Raw genomic sequence first — 19,984 nt, forward strand, 5'->3', positions numbered from 1 at the left:
TTGATTCATTAACATTGAACTTATGGCCAACAGCATTATAATTCATGTCTGATGAAGCTTATCTAACATACATATTTTCCCTGCAAGGCACATCATAGTCTTCTTGTGCTTAAGAACACTACACAGCACTTTAGCCCTGTGCTTGGGAACTGTTTTAAATAGCAACATCACTAACAAAATGCAAAAAATGGGACATTAAGTTGACTGCAGTATGAAAACTTAAGAAGGCAAAGAGAACATTGTCTTGTTTGACCTCATTTGGGAATGTGTGTACTAAACTCCAATTTTTTTGCTGCTCTGTGAGTGACCATGAATAACCACAAATATTGACCTCAAGTATTGATTTTGGGGTTACAGATAAATTTTAGCAAGTAGGTAATTTTGCAAATATGGAATCAGCAAATAATGAAGATTGACTTTATTTTGAACAAATACCACCTTTGGTTCAACAGTATTCAAAAACTTTGCTCATACAAAGCTTCATTCCTTCTTTTTTGTGTTGTTGTCACAACTTTATGCATTGTGTCCTCATTAACATAGATTTATGATTATTGTTTTGTACATTTGTCTTTTAAATTATATAGAAAAAAGAGCTAGAGTCCAAAAAGTTCAGTAATACAGACTTTTTTTGTATTTGCCTATGTAATAAACTTTATGTTCTGTATTTCTTTGTGTGGTGCAGATCTATCTAGTGTCCCTTCATTTCTGCTTTAAGGACTGCCTTTAGCATTTCTTGTAGTACAGATCTACTAGTGATGAACTCCCTCAGTTTTGCTTCATCTGGAAGTGCCTTGTCTTTCCTTCCGTTTTGAAGAATAGTTTTGCAAGATATGGAATTCTTGATTGACATTGTTTTTCCTTTTAGCATTTTAAATATGTTATCCCACTACCTCTTGACCTCCATGGTTTCTGCTGAGAAATTGGCTGTTAATCTTACTGAGGATCCCTTGTATGTGATGAATATCTTCTCTTGCTTCCCTCAAGATTCTTGAATCCTTTGTCTTTCAGCAGTTTGGTTATAATGTGTTTTGGTGTGGATCTCTTTGAATTTATTCTGTTTGAGTTCCTTGAGCTTGTTGGATGTGTAAATTCATGTCTTTTATCTAATTTGGGAAGTTTTTAACCATTATTTCTTCACATAGTCTTTCTTCCCCTTTCTCCCTTTCATTTTGGGACTTCCATTAAACCAGTGTTGGTATTCTTGATGGTGTTGCACAGGTCCATAAGGCTGTGTGCACTTTTCTTCATACTGCTCCTCACACTGGATGATTGACATATCTTCAAGTTTACTGATTCTTTCTTCTCTAAGCCTGCTCAGTCTGCTATCACAACCTTCTGCTGAATTTTTCATTTCAGTTATTATACTTTTTAGTTCTAAAACTTGGTTGTCTTTTTATCATTTGTGTCTATTAATTGATATTCTGTGTTTGTTGAGACATTTTTCTTGGTTTCCTTCAGCTCTTTGAGCATGTTTGAGACAATTGATTTAGTGTTTTTCTAGTAAGTGTGATGTTTGTGCTTCAGGGACAATTTTTATTATTTTCTTCTGTGAATGGGTCATACTTTTCTTGTTTCTTCATATGCTTTGTAATGTTTTATTGAGAACTTCACATTTTGGATATTGTGATGTGCTAACTCTGGAAATCAGATTCTTCCCATTCTTCAGGTTTGTTTTTTTTGCTTGCTTGGGGTTTTAGTTCTTTGTTTGCTCAGTGAGTTTTCTAGACCATTTTTGTACAGACTCTATTCTGTGTTGTGTATTGTCTGTGAAGCCTGTGTTTTAGTGGCCAGGGAACGTGTTGCCCGAGATTTCCTTGAGCACATGGAGCCAAAGAAAAAAGGAGGAATAAAAGCCCTTCCCCAGTCTTTGCAGATTGACTTGTGTTTTGGGGCATTCCTTCAAAGCTTGGCCAGGCTATTGACAACCTTGCCTTTGCCTTCACTTCCTATTTGTGCTGAGCCTGAAAATCAGTTGTAGGTGAAAGTTTAGTGTCTTCTCAGGGCTTTTCTTAGCATGAAATCTGTCTGGGCATGTGTTAGGCTTTCTTTATTCCCTGGTGTATGTGAGTGCTTTTCAGTGCTTTGACTTGCCCAGAGCTCTGTCTCCCAGTGTTTCTTTACAGGCATTCAGCTAACTGTTGTTTTCTTGAACTGTAATCCTTTGGTGTAGTCAGCAGCAGATTATTTATCTACTGAGATCTGTGTGGAGTTCCTTTTTTTAAAACTTTGACTAAGAGTTTTTTGAATATAGATAGAATAAATAGTATAATGAACCTTTGTGTACATTTTATTAACACAAAGCCAGTCATGTTCCATTTATCTACCCCAGTCCTCACTATTTTGATGCAGATCCCAGCCATGATATTGTTCTGTCTGTACACACTTCAGGTGACAGATAATATAAAAAATAAGACCTCTTAAGAAAGAATATAGCCATAATACCATCATCTCATATTAAATTTTCATTGTCTTCTATTAAAGGGAATATATGTATTTCCTTTTCTAGTTATCCAGGGATAGAGTAGAAAACAAACAAGCAAACCTGAAAAGTATCTTTTTGGACATCTGGTTAAATCAGTGGTTTTCAGCTGGAGCAAATTGCTATTTTTTCCCTCTGTGGGGAAACCTTGGCTATTTGACAATGTCTGGAAGCATTTTTGATTGTTAAAGCTGAGGGAGATGTTTCTGGCATCTAATGGGCAGAGGTCAGTGATGCTCTTAAACATCTTATAATGCACAGGACAAACCTGTACAACAAAGAATTATCCAGTCCAAAATGTCTGTTGTGCTGAGGTTGACAAGTCCTGTGTGCAGTGGTCCACAGGTGCTTTTTCAGTCAAGGGGACTGCTGGAATGTGATGGTGTTGAAATAAAATGATATAGCACATCTCCTTTTTAGTGATAGAATCTGTGCTTATGAAACTTAAAATATTATAGGATGAGCATTTGCCAAACAAAAGCTGTGTATGTGGACTGAAATATTGGATCACATTATACTTAGCTTGTAGGAGAAAGAATCAAGTGCTTTGTGTCCTAGTTCTCATTGTATCACACTTTTACAATCTCTTCTAATCTCTCCCTAAAATTCTTGATATAAGTAGTTGTATGTGTATTTGTTGTTGTTGTTTTGGAAAGTCAAGATTCAAAGGAAGTAACAGGATTTAGTGGGTAATACCCCTTACCTGTGTTACCTGTTTATAGCCAATAATGCAGTCCTTTAGATTCTGAGGCAGTAAATTTACCCAATTTTTAATTTTAATTTGAAGTTTTTTGAAAATTTTATTTATTTATTTGAGAGAGAGAGAGAGAATGAGCAGGAAGGGCAAAAGGAGAGGGAGAGAGAATCTCAAGCAGACTCCCTGTGACCTGAGCCAAAACCAAGAGTCAGATGCTTAACTGACTAACCATCCGGGTACCCCTACCCAGGTTTTAAAAAAGCCAATGATGTACTTAATAAATTCATTAATGAGATTTTAGATAAAAGTAAATGGAGAGGTTTCACTTGCCGTAGCTTCTGATGAGGAAGTACTAATACACTAACTTTAAGATTAGAATTCACCGTCTGTTTCAATTATAAATAATCTAATACACGTTAGAAAAGGCCTAGAAAAATGGACTTAAATGCTTATGTGAACGTTTCATTTATCTTTGTTTCATTTTACAGGTTCTTAAAAATAGCCCCTGAGCCTCAGTTTCCTAACTAAAATAAAACAGTAATACCTTCCTTAAAAGGTTGCTGTGAGGCTTAATTGCTTGAGGGAGATGGTGCATGTGAAAGTGCTTTAAACTGAGTATGATGTGCAGATGTGAGTTTCCCCGAACAAATTTCTTTAACTTTATTTGGATAATATGGGTAGCAGATGGTTATAGATAGATAAAATATTATTGTGTTCTGTTAATTTTCAGAATGATTTGTTGAGTGCTATATGTATAGATAGCCCAGATTTACCAGTTTGTCTCCTGTTTTTTGTTTATGTAAGTGAAAATTTTGTATTTTGAAATTTCAAATTAAGAGTTTTATCTTTCTTGAACAAATAACGTGATTACAAAAATGGGCAAAGGATCTGAGCAGAGTTCTCCAGAGAAGATATACAAATGTCCAATAAACACATGAAAAGGTAATAATATTCCCAAATTGGAAATAAATGAAATGTTCATCAACTGATGAGTGGATAAACAAAATATCCACCCAATGGAATATTATTTGGAAATAAAAAGGAATGAAGTAGTGATACATAGTACAATATGATGAACCTTGAAAACATGCCGCTAAGTAAAAAACATAAATAGTATGATCATATTTCTATAAAATGTCTCGAATAGAGAAACCTATAGAGACAGGAAAACATAAATAGTATGATCATGTTTCTATAAAATGTCTTGAATAGAGAAACCTATAGAGACGGGAAGTAGATCATTGGTTGCTTAGGACCTGGGTGTATGTGTGGATTGAAGAGTGATAGCTAAGGGGAGCAGGATTTCTTTTTGGGAATGACAAAAATATTCTAACATTGATTTGTAGCAATGGATGTACAACTCTGTGAATATACAAAAAACTATTGGATTCTACGCTTTAAATGGAATTTTATGGTATGTGAATTATATTTCAATAAAGCTGTTAAAAAAGTTTTGCTTGAGTAGTAAACAGAGGCTTTTAAAATATATTTTAAATGTAGTTTGAAAGATCACCCTTGCATAAATGAAAGTTCAAAATATATAATACTGTGAAAATTGTCCTTTTTTCATTCTTGTCTTCCACTTAGGTTTTCAGAGATATGCTACACATGTGTGAGTAGATTTGTGGGTGTGTATGTGTCTTTGTGTACGCACACACACAAGTGGCAGGATTCATTATAGTATTCTACGTCTTGCTTTTTTTGCTCCTCCTCTGTAGAGATCTTTTCATATCAAAGTGCATATAGATTTAGAACCAGATCTTAATGTGCTAAATTAAATCATTGTTTGGGAAGCAGGAAAGAAATACGCTTAAAGGGCCTTTGTCTTTAAAGTAATTACTAAGGTGTTTACCTTCCACAAAAATTTCCTCATTCTCTGTGTGTAGTAGGATTGTACTATAATTTTACCCCAAAGTAATATTTTATTATTTTTATTGCTGTGGTAAGAACACCTAACATGAGATCTGCTCTTTTAACAAAAATTTTTTTTAAGGTTTTATTTATTTATTTGAGAGAGAGAGAATGAGAGATAGAGAGCATGAGAGGGAAGAGGATCAGAGGGAGAAGCAGACTCCCTGCTGAGCAGGGAGCCTGATGTGGGACTCGATCCCAGGACTCCGGGATCATGACCTGAGCCAAAGGCAGTTGCTTAACCATCTGAGCCACCCAGGTGCACCTCTTTTAACAAAATTTTAAGCGTACAGTACAGTATTGTTCATCATAATGTTGTCTAGCAGCTCTCTAGAACTTGAATCTTACATAACTGAAACTTTATATTTGTTAAATAGCAATTCCCCATTTCCCACTCCTCTAGCCACTGGCAACCATCATTCTGCTCTTTGCCTCTGTGTGTTTGACTATTTTATAAGCTCCATATAAGTGGTATCATGCAGTATTTGTCCTCCTACGGCTTATTTCATTTTAGCATAATGTCCCCTGGGTTAATCCACGTTGTCACATATGGCAGTATTTCCTTCCTTTTTAAGGCTGAATAATATTCCATTGTATGTATGTACCACATTTTCTTTTTTTTTTTTTTTAATTTTTTATTGTTATGTTAATCACCATATATTACATCATTAGTTTTTGGTGCAGTGTTCCATGATTCATTGTTTGTTCATAACACCCAGTGCTCCATGCAGAACGTGCCCTCCTCAATACCCATCACCAGGCTAACCCATCCCCCTACCCCCCTCCCCTCTAGAACCCTCAGTTTGTTTTTCAGAGTCCATCATCTCTCATGGTTCGTCTCCCCCTCTGACATACTCCCCTTTTCTTCCTCTTCTATTATCTTCTTTTCTTTTTTCTTAAAATATGTTGCGTTATTTGTTTCAGAAGTACAGATCTGTGATTCAACAGTCTTGCACAATTCACAGCGCTCAACGTAGCACATACCCTCCCCAATATCTATCACCCAGCCACCCCATCCCTCCCACCCCCGACCACTCCAGCAACCCTCAGTTTGTTTCCTGAGATTAAGAATTCCTCATATCAGTGAGGTCATGTGATACATGTCTTTCTCTGATTGACTTATTTCACTCAGCATAACACCCTCCAGTTCCATCCACGTCGTTGCAAATGGCAAGATCTCATTCCTTTTGATGGCTGCATAATATTCCATTGTGTATATATACCACATCTTCTTTATCCATTCATCTGTCGATGGGCATCTTGGCTCTTTCCACAGTTTGGCTATGGTGGACATTGCTGCTATAAACATTGGGGTACACGTACCCCTTCGGGTCCCTACATTTGTATCTTTGTGGTAAATACCCAGTAGTGCAATTGCTGGATCGAACGGTAGCTCTAATTTCAACTGTTTGAGGAACCTCCATACTGTTTTCCAGAGGGGTTGCACCAGCTTGCATTCCCACCAACAGTGTAGGAGGGTTCCCCTTTCTCCACATCCCCGCCAACATCTGTCGTTCCCTGACTTGTTAATTTTAGCCATTCTGACGGGTGTGAGGTGGTATCTCATTGAGGTTTTGATTTGGATTTCCCTGATGCCAAGCGATGTTGAGCACTTTTTCATGTGCCTGTTGGCCATTTGGATGTCTTCTTTGGAGAAATGTCTGTTCATGTCTTCTGCCCATTTCTTGATTGGATTATTTGTTCTTTGGGTGTTGAGTTTGATAAGTTCTTTATAGATTTTGGATACCAGCCCTTTATCTGATATGTCATTTGCAAATATTTTCTCCCATTCTGTCGGTTGTCTTTTGGTTTTGTGGACTGTTTCTTTTGCTGTGCAGAAGCTTTTTATCTTGATGAAATCCCAATAGTTCATTTTTGCCCTGGCTTCCCGTGCCTTTGGCGATGTTTCTAGGAAGAAGTTGCTGCGGCTAAGGTCGAAAAGGTTGCTACCTGTGTTCTCCTTTAGGATTTGGATGGACTCCTGTCTCACGTTTAGGTCTTTCAACCATTTGGAGTCTATTTTTGTGTGTGGTGTAAGGAAATGGTCCAGTTTCATTCTTCTGCATGTGGCTGTCCAATTTTCCCAACACCATTTGTTGAAGAGACTGTCTTTTTGCCATTGGACATTCTTTCCTGCTTTGTCAAAAATAAGTTGACCATAGAGTTGAGGGTCCATTTCTGGGCTCTCAATTCTGTTCCATTGATCTATGTGTCGGTTTTTGTGCCAGTACCATACTGTCTTGATGATGACAGCTTTGTAATAGAGCTGGAAGTCCGGAATTGTGATGCCGCCAGCTTTGCTTTTCTTTTTCAGTATTCCTCTGGCTATTCTGGGTCTCTTCTGGTTCCATACAAATTTTAGGATTATTTGTTCCATTTCTTTGAAAAAAGTGGATGGTATTTTGATGGGGATTGCATTGAATGTGTAGATTGCTCTAGGTAGCATTGACATCTTCACAATGTTGATTCTCCCAATCCATGAGCATGGAACGTTTTTCCATTTCTTTGTGTCTTCTTCAATTTCTTTCCTGAGTATTTTATAGTTTTCTGAGTACAGATCCTTTGCCTCTTTGGTTAGATTTATTCCTAGGTATCTAATGGTTTTGGGTGCAATTGTAAATGGGATCGACTCCTTGATTTGTCTCTCTTCTGTCTTGTTGTTGGTGTATAGGAATGCCACTGATTTCTGTGCATTGATTTTATATCCTGCTACTTTACTGAATTCCTGTATGAGTTCTAGCAGTTTTGGGGTGGAGTCTTTTGGGTTTTCCACATACAGTATCATATCATCTGCAAAGAGTGAGAGTTTGACTTCCTCTTTGCCGATTTGGATGCCTTTGATTTCTTTTTGTTGTCTGATTGCTGTGGCTAGGACTTCTAATACTATGTTGAATAGCAGTGGTGAGAGTGGACATCCCTGCCGCGTTCCTGACCTTAGGGGAAAAGCTCTCAGCCTTTCCCCATTGAGAATGATATTCGCTGTAGGTTTTTCGTAGATGGCTTTTATGATATTGAGGTATGTACCCTCTATCCCTATACTCTGAAGAGTTTTGATCAAGAAAGGATGTTGCACTTTGTCAAATGCTTTTTCTGCATCTATTGAGAGGATCATATGATTCTTGTTCTTTCTTTTGTTAATGTATTGTATCACGTTGATTGATTTGCGGATGTTGAACCAGCCTTGCAGCCCAGGGATAAATCCCACTTGGTCGTGGTGAATAATCCTTTTAATGTACTGTTGGATCCTATTGGCTAGTATTTTGGTGAGAATTTTTGCATCCATGTTCATCAAGGATATTGGTCTGTAATTCTCTTTTTTGATGGGGTCTTTGTCTGGTTTTGGGATCAAGGTAATGCTGGCCTCATAAAATGAGTTTGGAAGTTTCCCTTCCATTTCTATTTTTTGGAACAGTTTCAGGAGAATAGGTATTAATTCTTCTTGAAATGTCTGATAGAATTCCCCTGGGAAGCCATCTGGCCCTGGGCTTTTGTTTCTTGGGAGATTTTTTATGACTGTTTCAATTTCCTTAGTGGTTATAGGTCTGTTCAGGTTTTCTATTTCTTCCTGGTTCAATTTTGGTAGTTGATACTTCTCTAGGAATGCACCCATTTCTTCCAGGTTATCTAATTTGCTGGCATAGAGTTGCTCATAATATGTTCTTATAATTGTTTGTATTTCTTTGGTGTTGCTTGTGATCTCGCCTCTTTCATTCATGATTTTGTTGATTTGGGTCATTTCTCTTTTCTTTTTGATCAGTCTGGCCAGGGGTTTATCAATCTTGTTAATTCTTTCAAAGAACCAGCTCCTAGTTTCGTTGATCTGTTCTACTGTTCTTTTGGTTTCTAGTTCATTGATTTCTGCTCTGATCTTTATGATTTCTCTTCTCCTGCTGGGTTTAGGCTTTCTTTGTTGTTCTTTCTCCAGCTCCTTTAGGTGTAGGGTTAGGTTGTGTATTTGAGACCTTTCTTGTTTCTTGAGAAAGGCTTGTATTGCTATATACTTTCCTCTCAGGACTGCCTTTGCTGTATCCCAAAGATTTTGAACAGTTGTGTTTTCATTTTCATTGGTTTCCATGAATTTTTTTAATTCTTCTTTAATTTCTTGGTTGACCCATTCATTCTTTAGTAGGATGCTCTTTAGCCTCCATGTATTTGAGTTCTTTCCAACTTTCCTCTTGTGGTTGAGTTCTAGTTTCAAAGCATTGTGGTCTGAAAATATGCAGGGAATGATCCCAATCTTTTGGTACCGGTTGAGACCTGATTTGTGACCTAGGATGTGATCAATTCTGGAGAATGTTCCATGGGCACTAGAGAAGAATGTGTATTCCGTTGCTTTGGGATGGAATGTTCTGAATATGTCTGTGAAGTCCATTTGGTCCAGTGTGTCATTTAAAGTCTTTATTTCCTTGTTGATCTTTTGCTTAGATGATCTGTCCATTTCAGTCAGGGGGGTGTTAAAGTCCCCCACTATTATTGTATTGTTGTCAATGTGTTTCTTTGCTTTTGTTATTAATTGCCTTATATAATTGGCTGCTCCCATGTTAGGGGCATAGATATTTACAATTGTTAGATCTTCTTGTTGGATAGACCCTTTAAGTAGGATATAGTGTCCTTCCTCATCTCTTATTACAGTCTTTGTTTTAAAATCTAGTTTGTCTGATATAAGGATTGCCACCCCAGCTTTCTTTTGGTGTCCATTAGCATGGTAAATGGTTTTCCACCCCCTCACTTTCAATCTGGGGGTGTCTTTGGGTGTAAAATGAGTCTCTTGCAGACAGCATATGGATGGGTCTTGTTTTTTAATCCAATCTGATAGCCTGTGTCTTTTGATTGGGGCATTGAGCCCATTTACATTCAGGGTAACTATTGAAAGGTATGAATTTAGTGCCATTGTATTACCTGTAAGGTGACTGTTAACTGTCTGTTGTCTGTGTTCGTTTCTGCTCTTTGCTGCTTTTAGGTTCTCTCTTTGCTTAGAGGACCCCTCTCAATATTTCTTGGAGGGCTGGTTTCGTGTTTGCAAATTCCTTTAGTTTTTGTTTGTTCTGGAAGCTTTTTATCTCTCCTTCTATTTTCAATGATAGCCTAGCTGGATATAGTATTCTTGGCTGCATATTTTTCTCGTTTAGTGCTCTGAAGATATCTTGCCAGTCCTTTCTGGCCTGCCAGGTCTCTGTGGATAGGTCTGTTGCCAATCTAATGTTTCTACCATTGTAGGTTACATATCTCTTCTCCCGAGCTGCTTTCAGGATTTTCTCTTTGTCTCTGAGACTCGTAAGTTTTACTATTAGATGTCGGGGTGTTGACCTATTTTTATTGATTTTGAGAGGGGTTCTCTGTGCCTCCTGGATTTTGATGCCTGTTTCCTTCCTCACATTAGGGAAGTTCTCTGCTATAATTTGCTCCAATATACCTTCTGCCCCTCTCTCTCTCTCTTCTTCTTCTGGGATCCCAATTATTCTAATGTTGTTTCGTCTTATCGTATCACTTATCTCTCGAATTCTGCCCTCGTGATCCTGTAGTTGTTTCTCTCTCTTTTTCTCAGCCTCTTTATTTTCCATCATTTGGTCTTCTATATCGCTGATTCTCTCTTCTGCCTCATTTATCCTAGCATTCAGTGCCCCCATTTTTGATTGCACCTCATCAATAGCCTTTTTGATTTCGATTTGGTTAGATTTTAGTTCTTTTATTTCTCCAGAAAGGGTTTCTCTAATAACTTCCACGCTTTTTTCAAGCCCAGCTAGTATCTTTAAAGTCATGATTCTGAACTCTAGGTCTGACATCGTACTAATGTCCGTATTGAGTAGGTCCCTGGCAGACGGTACTACCTCTTGTTCTTTTTGCTGAGGTGATTTCTTTCGTCTTGTCATTTTGTCCAGAGGAGAATAGATGAATGAGAGAACAAAAGGCTAACAGGTTTACAACGTCCCCAGCAAATATACTGTATACAAATCAGAAAAGACCTGAAACCAGGGGAAAGGAAAGGGAAAGAAAGAAAAAAGAAAGAGAAAAAGAAAAAAAAAAGAAAAAAAGATAAAAACAAAAACAAAACAATTCAAAAAAGGCAGAATATGATCAAATATGATCAGGCTAGTGCATAGATCAGTGCCACACACTAGATTTTGGGCGTATTTTGGTCTGTTAGAAAAAAGTGCCTCCTAAAATTTTAAAGGAAGAAAGACATATATGTACAAAATAAGGCTTGATACAATGAAGGGATGGAAGATGACTGTAAAGATGAAAATTATAAAAGATTTAATAAAAGGACTTGGTAAGATAAGTTGTTTGAAAAAAGAAAGAAGATTTAAGGAAAAAAAAAAAAGGAAAAAGGGAGAGAATGTGATCAGGCAGGAGACTAGAACAAAGCCATACACTAGTGGTTTAGGGTATATTTTGATCTGTTAGAAGAAACTGTACCTCAAAATTTTAAAGAGAGAACAACTTATATATATATGCCAAAAACAAGGATAACTACTATGAAGGGATAAAATATGACTCTAAAAATGAAAAAAAAATAAAAAATGTTTTTTTTTTTAAAAAAAGGGATTTATAAGATGTTGGTTGAAAAAGGGAAAAAGAAAAATAAAAAAAAGTCAACAAAAATTAACTTTGATGAAATAATGAATCATGGTAAAAAAAAAAAAAAAAAAAAAAAAAAAAAAAGAAGCCATGAATCTATGTGCAGTATTCCCCTAGCGCTGGAGTTCTCCTATTCTCCTTGATCGATCAACTTGGTCTTGGCTTGCTGGCTGTTTGTGCTGATCTTCTGGGGGAGGGGCCTGTTGCTGTGGTTTCCAAATGTCTTTGCCGGAGGCGGAATTGCCCCGCCCTTGTTGGTCCGGGCTAAGGAAGCTGCTCCAGTTTGCTCTCAGGAGCTTTTGTTCCCTGCAAGCTCTCGGTACAGCTTTGGAGGACCAGGGCGAAAATGGCGGCCTCCCAGTCTCCGCCCGGAGGAGCCGAGAACTCGGGGCCCCACTCCTCAGTGCGCCCCCAGAGAAAAGCAGTCACTCCCGTGTCCCCGGTCTCTGGCCGCACTCCGTGCTCACCCGGCCTGTGACCGAGCGTTGCTATCTCTGGCACCCGACCCCGCTCGGAGTCTCCAAACCCAGCAGATCCCTGCAGTGTGTTCCCGCACCGCTCCTCCCCGGGAAGGAAGGGGAGTCTCCCCGGATCTGCTGCTTGTTGGGTCCCTGCTGGGGGAGCCGTGCCCCGACTGGGCCGCAGATCACAGTTTGTGGCAACCCAGAGCTGAGAGCCCGCGACTCTGCTCCGTCTCTGCAGCCGGCTTCCCTGCTCTGATACCTGGGAGCTCTGCCACACTCAGGCACCCCCGGTCTCTCTGTGACCCCAAGGGTCCTGAGACCACACTGTCCCGGGAGGATTCCACCCCCCGCTTAGCCACTGCAGCGACGTCCCTCCACCGAGCCAACTTTTAAAAGGTCCGATTTTGTGCTCCGCGGCTCTATCACTTGCCAGAAGCGGCCGGCGGAGGCCCCTCCCCCGCCGTCTATCCTCCCGAATATCGCCTCGGATTCACTTCTCCGCACGCCCTACCTTCCAGTAAGTGGTCGCTTCTCTGTTCAGAGAGTTGTTGCTACTCTCCTGTTCGATCTCCTGTTGAGTTCGTAGGTGTTCAGAATGGTTTGATCCCTATTCAGCTGAATTCCTGAGACCAGACAAAATCTAGGTCTCCTACTCCTCCGCCATCTTGCTCCGCCCCCCACATTTTCTTTATTCACACATCTTGGTTAATAATACTGCAATAAACCTGGGAGTGGATGTATCTCTTTGAGATTCTGTTTTTAAATCTTTTAGAAAAAGACGCAAGTGGGATTGCTGTATCATATGGTATTCTCTTTTTAATTATTTTTAGAAACTTCTAGACTGCTTTCTATAGTGGCTATACCATTTTGCATTTCTAGTAGTGCATAAGGGTTCTCATTTCTCCATGTGCTTGCCAACATGTGTTATTTTATTTATTTTTATTATTTTTTCTGATAATGGCCATAGCAGTGGGTATGAGGTGGTATCTTACTGTGATTTTGCTTTGCATTTCCCTGATGATTAATGATGTTGAGCATCTTTTGATATACCTGTTGGTCATTTGTAGGTCTTCTTTGGAGAAATGTCAAGTCCATTGCCCATTTTAAAATTAAGTTATTATTATTTGCTTTTGAGTTAATGGGATTCTATATATATTTTGGATATTAGCCCCTTATCTAACATCTAGTTTGTAAATATCTTTGCCCATTTCATAGGTTACCTTTTCACTCTGTTGGTTTTTTACTTTTTGACCTGGATATGCTTTGTAGTTGTTTTAAGGCAAATGAACTTAAACTGTTCCCCTTAATTTTTTGATGTGCTCTTTTTGCACTGGTAGAAGATAAATAGCAAATAAATAGACTAAAGACCAAAATCTTAAAGAACTGGTGATTATGTGGTATGGTGTATGGCAATATTATCAATCAAGTACAATTGAAATTGGTAGAAGTTTTATCTAAAATTATATGTGTAAGATCAAAAAAAGGAGAGGGGATAAACAATATTAACTAATGAAAGAGGATATATAATTATAGATGCCTCAAAGATTTAATTTTTTAATTAGTTAATATTTGTTTATTTAATGAATATTTGAAAATTTGGAAAAATTAAATTCCTTGTTAAATTATTTATTTTAAAAAATCTACAGTTTATTCAGATTTCATCAGTTTTAAATGCACTCATTTGTGTGGTGGGTGTATGTATATAGTTCTATACAATTTTATTGTATGTTTAGAATTGCGTATCTAAAACCACAGTCAAAATACAGACCTTTTCCATCACCAAAAGGCTCCTTTTTGTTACTCTTTTTTTTTAAAGATTTTATTTATTTATTTGAGAGAGAGAGAGTGAGAGAGAGAGAGAGAGAGTGAGCCCAAGAGGGGGTAGGGTCAGAGGGAGAAGCAGACTCCCTGCTGAGCAGGGAGCCCGATGCGGGACTCGAGCCCGGGACTCCAGGATCATGACCTGAGCCGAAGGCAGTCGCTTAACCAGCTGAGCCACCCAGGCACCCTCCTTTTTGTTACTCCTTGATAGCCACACCTACTCCTTTGCCCTCCCCATTCCTAATCCCTGGAAATCATTAGCCTGTTCCCAATTTCTAAATTCCTTGTAAATTTAGATTTTTCAAAAGTAATTCAAGAAGGATGTCATCGTGAGTACTTTTGTAATCATTGTAGTAATGGAATCACTAGTTACAAACCATTATCAAAAAGAAACCAGACCTATATGGTTTTATAAGTAAGTTCTAGCAAACATTCAAGGAAAAGGAATTCTCCAGAAAGCAAAGAAAATGGGAACACTTGTAAACTAATTTTAAGAAACTAGTGTAACCTTGATACCAGCCCAGAGAACAGCATGAAAAACAAAAATTGCAGTGCATTTTCACTCATTAGCATGGGTGTAAAATCCTAAACAGTACATTAAAAATACAGAGTCCAGTGGCACCTGAGTGGCTCAGTCAGTTAAGCGTCTGACTCTTGATTTCAGCTAAGATCGTGATGTCAGGGTGGTGAGATCGAGCCCTGCGTGGGGCTCCATGCTTAGGTGGAGCCTGCTTAAGATTCTGTCTCTCCCTCTCCTTGTGCTACACGGCCCCTCTCTGGGCACTCTCCCTCCCTCTCTCCCTCTTAAAAAGAAAAAAAAAATGGAGTCCAGCATCGAAAAACAACAACAAAAGATCATGGTCAAGATAGGTTTAATTTTGGGGCGCCCGGGTGGCTCAGTCGTTAAGCATCTGTCTTCGCCTCAGGTCATGATCCCAGGGTCCTGGGATCGAGCCCCGCATCGGGCTCCCTGCTCCGCAGGAAGCCTGCTTCTCCCTCTCCCACTGCCCCTGCTTGTGTTCCCTCTCTCACTGTCTCTCACTCTGTCAAATAAATAAAATCTTTTTTTTTAAAGATTTTATTTATTTATTTGAGAGAGAGAAAGAGAGAGAGAGAGCACATGAGAGAGGGCAAGGTCAGAGGGAGAAGCAGACTCCCCGCCGAGCAGGGAACCCGATGCGGGACTCGATCCCGGGACTCGGGGATCATGACCTGAGCCTAAGGCAGTCGCTTAACCAACTGAGCCACCCAGGCGCCTTCAAATAAATAAAATCGTAAAAAAGATGGGTTTAATTTTTGTAAATATAATTTTTTCTTTTTTAAAATTGAAGTATAATGAATGTATAGTGTTATATTAGTTTCATGTGTACAATTTTTTGTTGTTAGAGAGAGTGAGTGTGAGTGTGGGGGGAGAAGGAGAGAGAGAATTTAAGCAGGCATTACACCCAGCATGGAACCTGTAGCGGAGCTTGATCTCACAACCCTGAGATCACGACCTGAGCGGAAATCAAGAGTCAGGGGCTTAACCGACAGTCATTCAGGTGCCCCAAGTGATTCAGCAGTTTTGTACATTACTCAGTGCTCATCAAGATAGGTGTATTTTTTTGTTGTTGTTGTTATTATAGCTGGCTGTGTAATTAGTACTCCACTGTACAAATGTTTTTGCATTTTTATTATATATTTTGGACACAGATTATATCAATTTACACTTCAGTATGTGAATATGAATACTTCTTTCCTGTTTCCAACAAGGTTTAGTGTTTTAAGAAAAGGAAACCTTTCCTTATGTGACAGGTTGCAAAGGTCGTATAGAGAGTTCTCGTATACCCTTCATTCACCTCCTTAATGTTAGTATCTTACCTTATGATGGGACAGTTATGACAACCAAGAAATTAACATTTCTTATTAATTACAATAGGTAAAATACTATTAATTAAACTGGAGGCTGTTGAGATTTTGCCAGATTTTCCATTACTGTTCTTTTTAAAGTGTTAGAGGATCCAGTCCAGTATTCTGCATTGCCTTTAGTTGTTTTGTGTCCTTAGTCTTTTCCAGCCTATGACAGTTCCTTAGTTCTCCTTGTTTTTATGGTTTTGACACTTCTGAAAAATACTGGTCATGTATTTTGGAGAAGTTTCCTCAGTTTGTATTTGGTATATTTTCATAATTAGAATGAGTTATATTTTTGTGTGAAGCAGTGATGCCTACCAGAAGGTACATGCTATCAGATGATGTTCAAGGTAGGGACAGAAGTTGTTTTGTTTTGTTTGGCTTTTGGATATCCAGTTCTAGCACCATTTATTGAAATGATTATCCTTTCTCCCTTGAATTGCCTTTGCACCTTTTGTCAAAACTCAGTTGATAATATATGTTGGGTATATTTCTGGTTTCATTTGTTTTGTTGATCTGTGTGTCTCTCTTTGGCCAATACCACACATTCTTGCATATAATAAAGACAGTTCATTTTTGTATATTGATCATATATCTTATGTACTTGTTAGGTTCCCTTACTAGTTCTCATTAGTTCCAGTCTATTTTTTGTAGATTCTTTTGAATTTTTATGTAGACAAACATGTCATTTGTGAAGAGAGAGTTTTAGTCCCTTTTCTGGCTTCATTTCACTGACTAGGACTTACATGCTGTATAGGAGTAGTCAGAAAGGACATTTTTACAATGTTTCAGATATTAAGAGGAAAACATTCATTCTTTCACCATTAAGTCTGATGGTAGCTGTGAGGAGGTTTTTTTTTTTGTTTTTTTTTTTTGGATCCCCTTCATAAAATTAAAGAAATTCCCTTTTATTTTTAATCTACTGAGAGTTTTTGTCATGAATGGATGTTGAATTTTTCTTTTTTCTTTTTTTGGATGTTGAATTTTATTAGATACTTCTATTCAGGTAATCATTTGTTCTTCATTCTGTTAAAATGGTAAGGTAGAGTAATTGATTTTTGCATACTGAACCAGCCTTGTATTTCTGGGATAAACTACTTGGTTGTGACACATCTTCCTTTTCATGTGTTCCTGCATTCAGTTTGCTTAGTAGTGTTTTTGTTTGGTTTTTTTAGGTTTCTGTCTCTGTGTTCATGGAAGGAATGGGTCTGTAGTTTTCTTTCTTTGTAACATCTTAATATGGTTTTTGTATTAGAGTAATGCCGGCCCCGTATAGTCAGGTCTCATGTGTGTGTGTGTGTGTGTGTGTGTGTGTGTGTGTGTGTGTGTGTGTGTGTGTGTGTGTTTTAAGATTTATTTATTTATTGGAGAGAGAGAGAGAGAGAGAGAGAGAGGGAGTCGGGGGGAGGAGCATAAGGAGAGAATCCCCAAGCAGACTCCAAGCTGAGCATGGAGCCCGATGCAGGGCTCGCTCTCAGGATGCTGAGATCATGACCTGAGCCAAAACCAAGAGTCAGATGCTTAACTGACAGAGCACCCAGGCACCCCATTTTTTTTTCAGGTCTTGTGTTTTAACCCGATAATATCTTTTAACTGGTGTGTTTAAACCATTTATACTGAAAGTGGTTATTGATATGGTTTGATTAAATTCTGCATCTTGCTGTTTTCTATTCTCTGTGTTATTTTTTAATTTTCTGCCTGCTCTCATATTAATTGAGTATTTTAAATGATTTTATTTTATGCTCAGTCTTGGCTTATTCTTTATATACCTTTAAAATATTTCAGAGATTCTCCTAGGGTTTACAGTATACATCTTCAGTTAACCAGAGTCAAATAATACAGCACTTCAAATAATATACCACTTCATGTGTAGTATAAGGATTTTACAACAGTATATTTCTTATTCCCCTCTACCATTTTTAGAGCAATTAAAGGTAAAAAAGGTAAATATGATTTTTCTCCTCCCCCGCCCCCTTTTCCAGTGCTCATTATTTCTTTGTACAGATTCAGGTGTCTACTATATGTATGTTTCTTTAGTCTGAGCAATTCCCTTTAACATATCTTGTAATGTAGGTTTGCTGAGAAGGAAATCTCTTAGATTTTGTGTGCAAAAGCCTTTATTTTCCATTTCTGAAAGATACTTTCATTGGGTATAGAATTCTGGTTGATGAGTTTTGTTTCTTTTAAGCATGCTTCTCAGGTGTCATAGTTTCAGCTGGCTTGTTTTCTGATGAGTTGTCAGATGTAATTTTTAATCTTTGTTCTTATGTAATGTGTTTTTTTCTTAAAGATTTTATCAGTACCTTCTGTTTTCATCATTTGGATATGGTATTTTTAGGCTGTTTTTAATTATTTAAATGTCCTGGTGGTTCTGTGAGCTTCTTGGATCTGTGGTGGTTTTTCATTACCTGTGAAAAATTGTTAGCTATCATTTTTCTACTATTTCTTCTGCTTTGTTATCTCTGCTTTCTTTCTGGGATTCCAAGTATGTATATTTTGGGCCAATTCGTGTTGTCCCACAGCTCTTGGATGCTGTGTCCCTTTTTTTCCACTTAAAAAAGAAAACTTTGTGTTTTAGGTGGCTTACTGACACTGATCTCCCAAGTTTTTTTTACTCTTTCCTCAGCTTTACTAGTTATTGCTGAACCTGTCAAAAGCCTGTTTTTTCATATTTAGCATTTCTCTTTGATTGTGTGTTATAATTTCCATCTCTCTGCTGAATTTACCCATCTGATCTTGCATATTACTCACCTTTTCTATTAGTGCTTTTAACATATTAATCATTGTTTTCAAAATTCCCTGTCAAATACTTTCAACACTTGTGTCAAGAGTTTGGTTCTGCTGACTGCTTTGTCTGTTGGAAATGTGTTGTTTTTCTATGCCTCATATTTTTTTGTTGTGTAAAGTCAGACTTCTTATTTATTATATTAGAGACTGAGGTGAGTGTTTTTTTGTGTTTGGAAATCAGTACACCTTTCCCTTGTGCTTGGCCTTTTCTTTTTGGAGTTTAGGTTAATGAGTCAGGAGCTGGGCTTGAGTTGAGATTTGTTGTTTCTGTGCTTAAAATTCCATTAGGGGATACCTTAAGTGTGGCATGGGGACTGGTTTGACAGAATTTTTTTCTGAATGCCTCATCCATCCTAAACTTTAGGTGTTCCCACTGTGCTGTCTCTCAGGGAGGGCCAATTACTGTGATTTTGCAACTCTTCCAGAAATATACTATTAGTCATTAATGGATGCTTGTTAGCCTGGAAGTGGGTGACTGGAAGAAAAGGTTGCATGTTTCTTATTGTTCTAATTAAAACCCAACCTTAGCCAGGCGCTTCTCCATCTAACCTTCTCTGCTAGATATCATGAGTTAAGCCAGAAAACACTGCTATAAATAGCTAAACTCTTAGGGGAAACCAGCTCTGATTTTATGACTTTATGGTTTTACTACTTTGATTTTATGATTTTACTACTACTGTATAGTAGATGACTAGCTGTTATTACAGAGTCCTTTAGAACTTTTGCCTCTTGTTCTCAGGCACCACACCAATCCAGTGGGCACCGAATGGCAGTGGAAGATGGACCAGCCTGAAATGATCTTAAAGGAAGCCATTGAAAACCATCAGAACATGATTAAGCAGTTTAAAGGTATTTATCTACCCTCTACAAAGGAATGCTAATTAGCATGAATTAAATTGGCTGAGGAATTGCCTCTTTGACAGGATTTTTGTCCCCACTGGCAAATTTTCATATAGGGAAGTGAAAACTTCATAGAAATATTATACACATTTTGGCCTTTTTGATTTCTACTGATAACTTTCATATCCCATATGATGGAAGAACTAAAAAAGTTTAATTCAAAGCTTAGCAATTTAAAATATGGTACACTCAAGCCTGTAAGTTTTGCCTGGGAGTGTATCATCATCCTTCCTAAAAACTTTTGATATTGTTCTGTCTTGGTAAGCACAAAGCAGCTTAATAAATGGGCAGAAAAGTTTAGATCATTGGAAAAATCTTTTTTTTTAAACTTTAAATTTTTTTATTATGTTAATCACCATACATTACATCATTAGTTTTTGATGATCATTGGAAAAATCTTAAATATTATCAGTTATGTAGTGGGAAAGCATTTTTGAATAAATGACTTATAAAAAG

At 37.8% G+C, this 19,984-nt stretch overlaps 1 protein-coding gene across 1 annotated transcript in view; it reads left to right on the forward strand.

Moving 5' to 3' along the window:
- LOC113933655 (S-adenosyl-L-methionine-dependent tRNA 4-demethylwyosine synthase TYW1) overlaps positions 1-19,984 on the forward strand; it is a 226,578-nt gene that overhangs the window by 91,472 nt on the left and 115,122 nt on the right. Inside the window, exon 11 of the mRNA XM_027614018.2 lies at positions 19,368-19,477. Within this exon, the coding sequence (XP_027469819.1) occupies positions 19,368-19,477 (110 nt within the window). The remainder of the gene's footprint in view (positions 1-19,367; positions 19,478-19,984) is intronic.

The sequence above is a fragment of the Zalophus californianus genome, chromosome 10, assembly GCF_009762305.2.
Source record: "Zalophus californianus isolate mZalCal1 chromosome 10, mZalCal1.pri.v2, whole genome shotgun sequence".
Classification (NCBI taxonomy): domain Eukaryota; kingdom Metazoa; phylum Chordata; class Mammalia; order Carnivora; family Otariidae; genus Zalophus; species Zalophus californianus.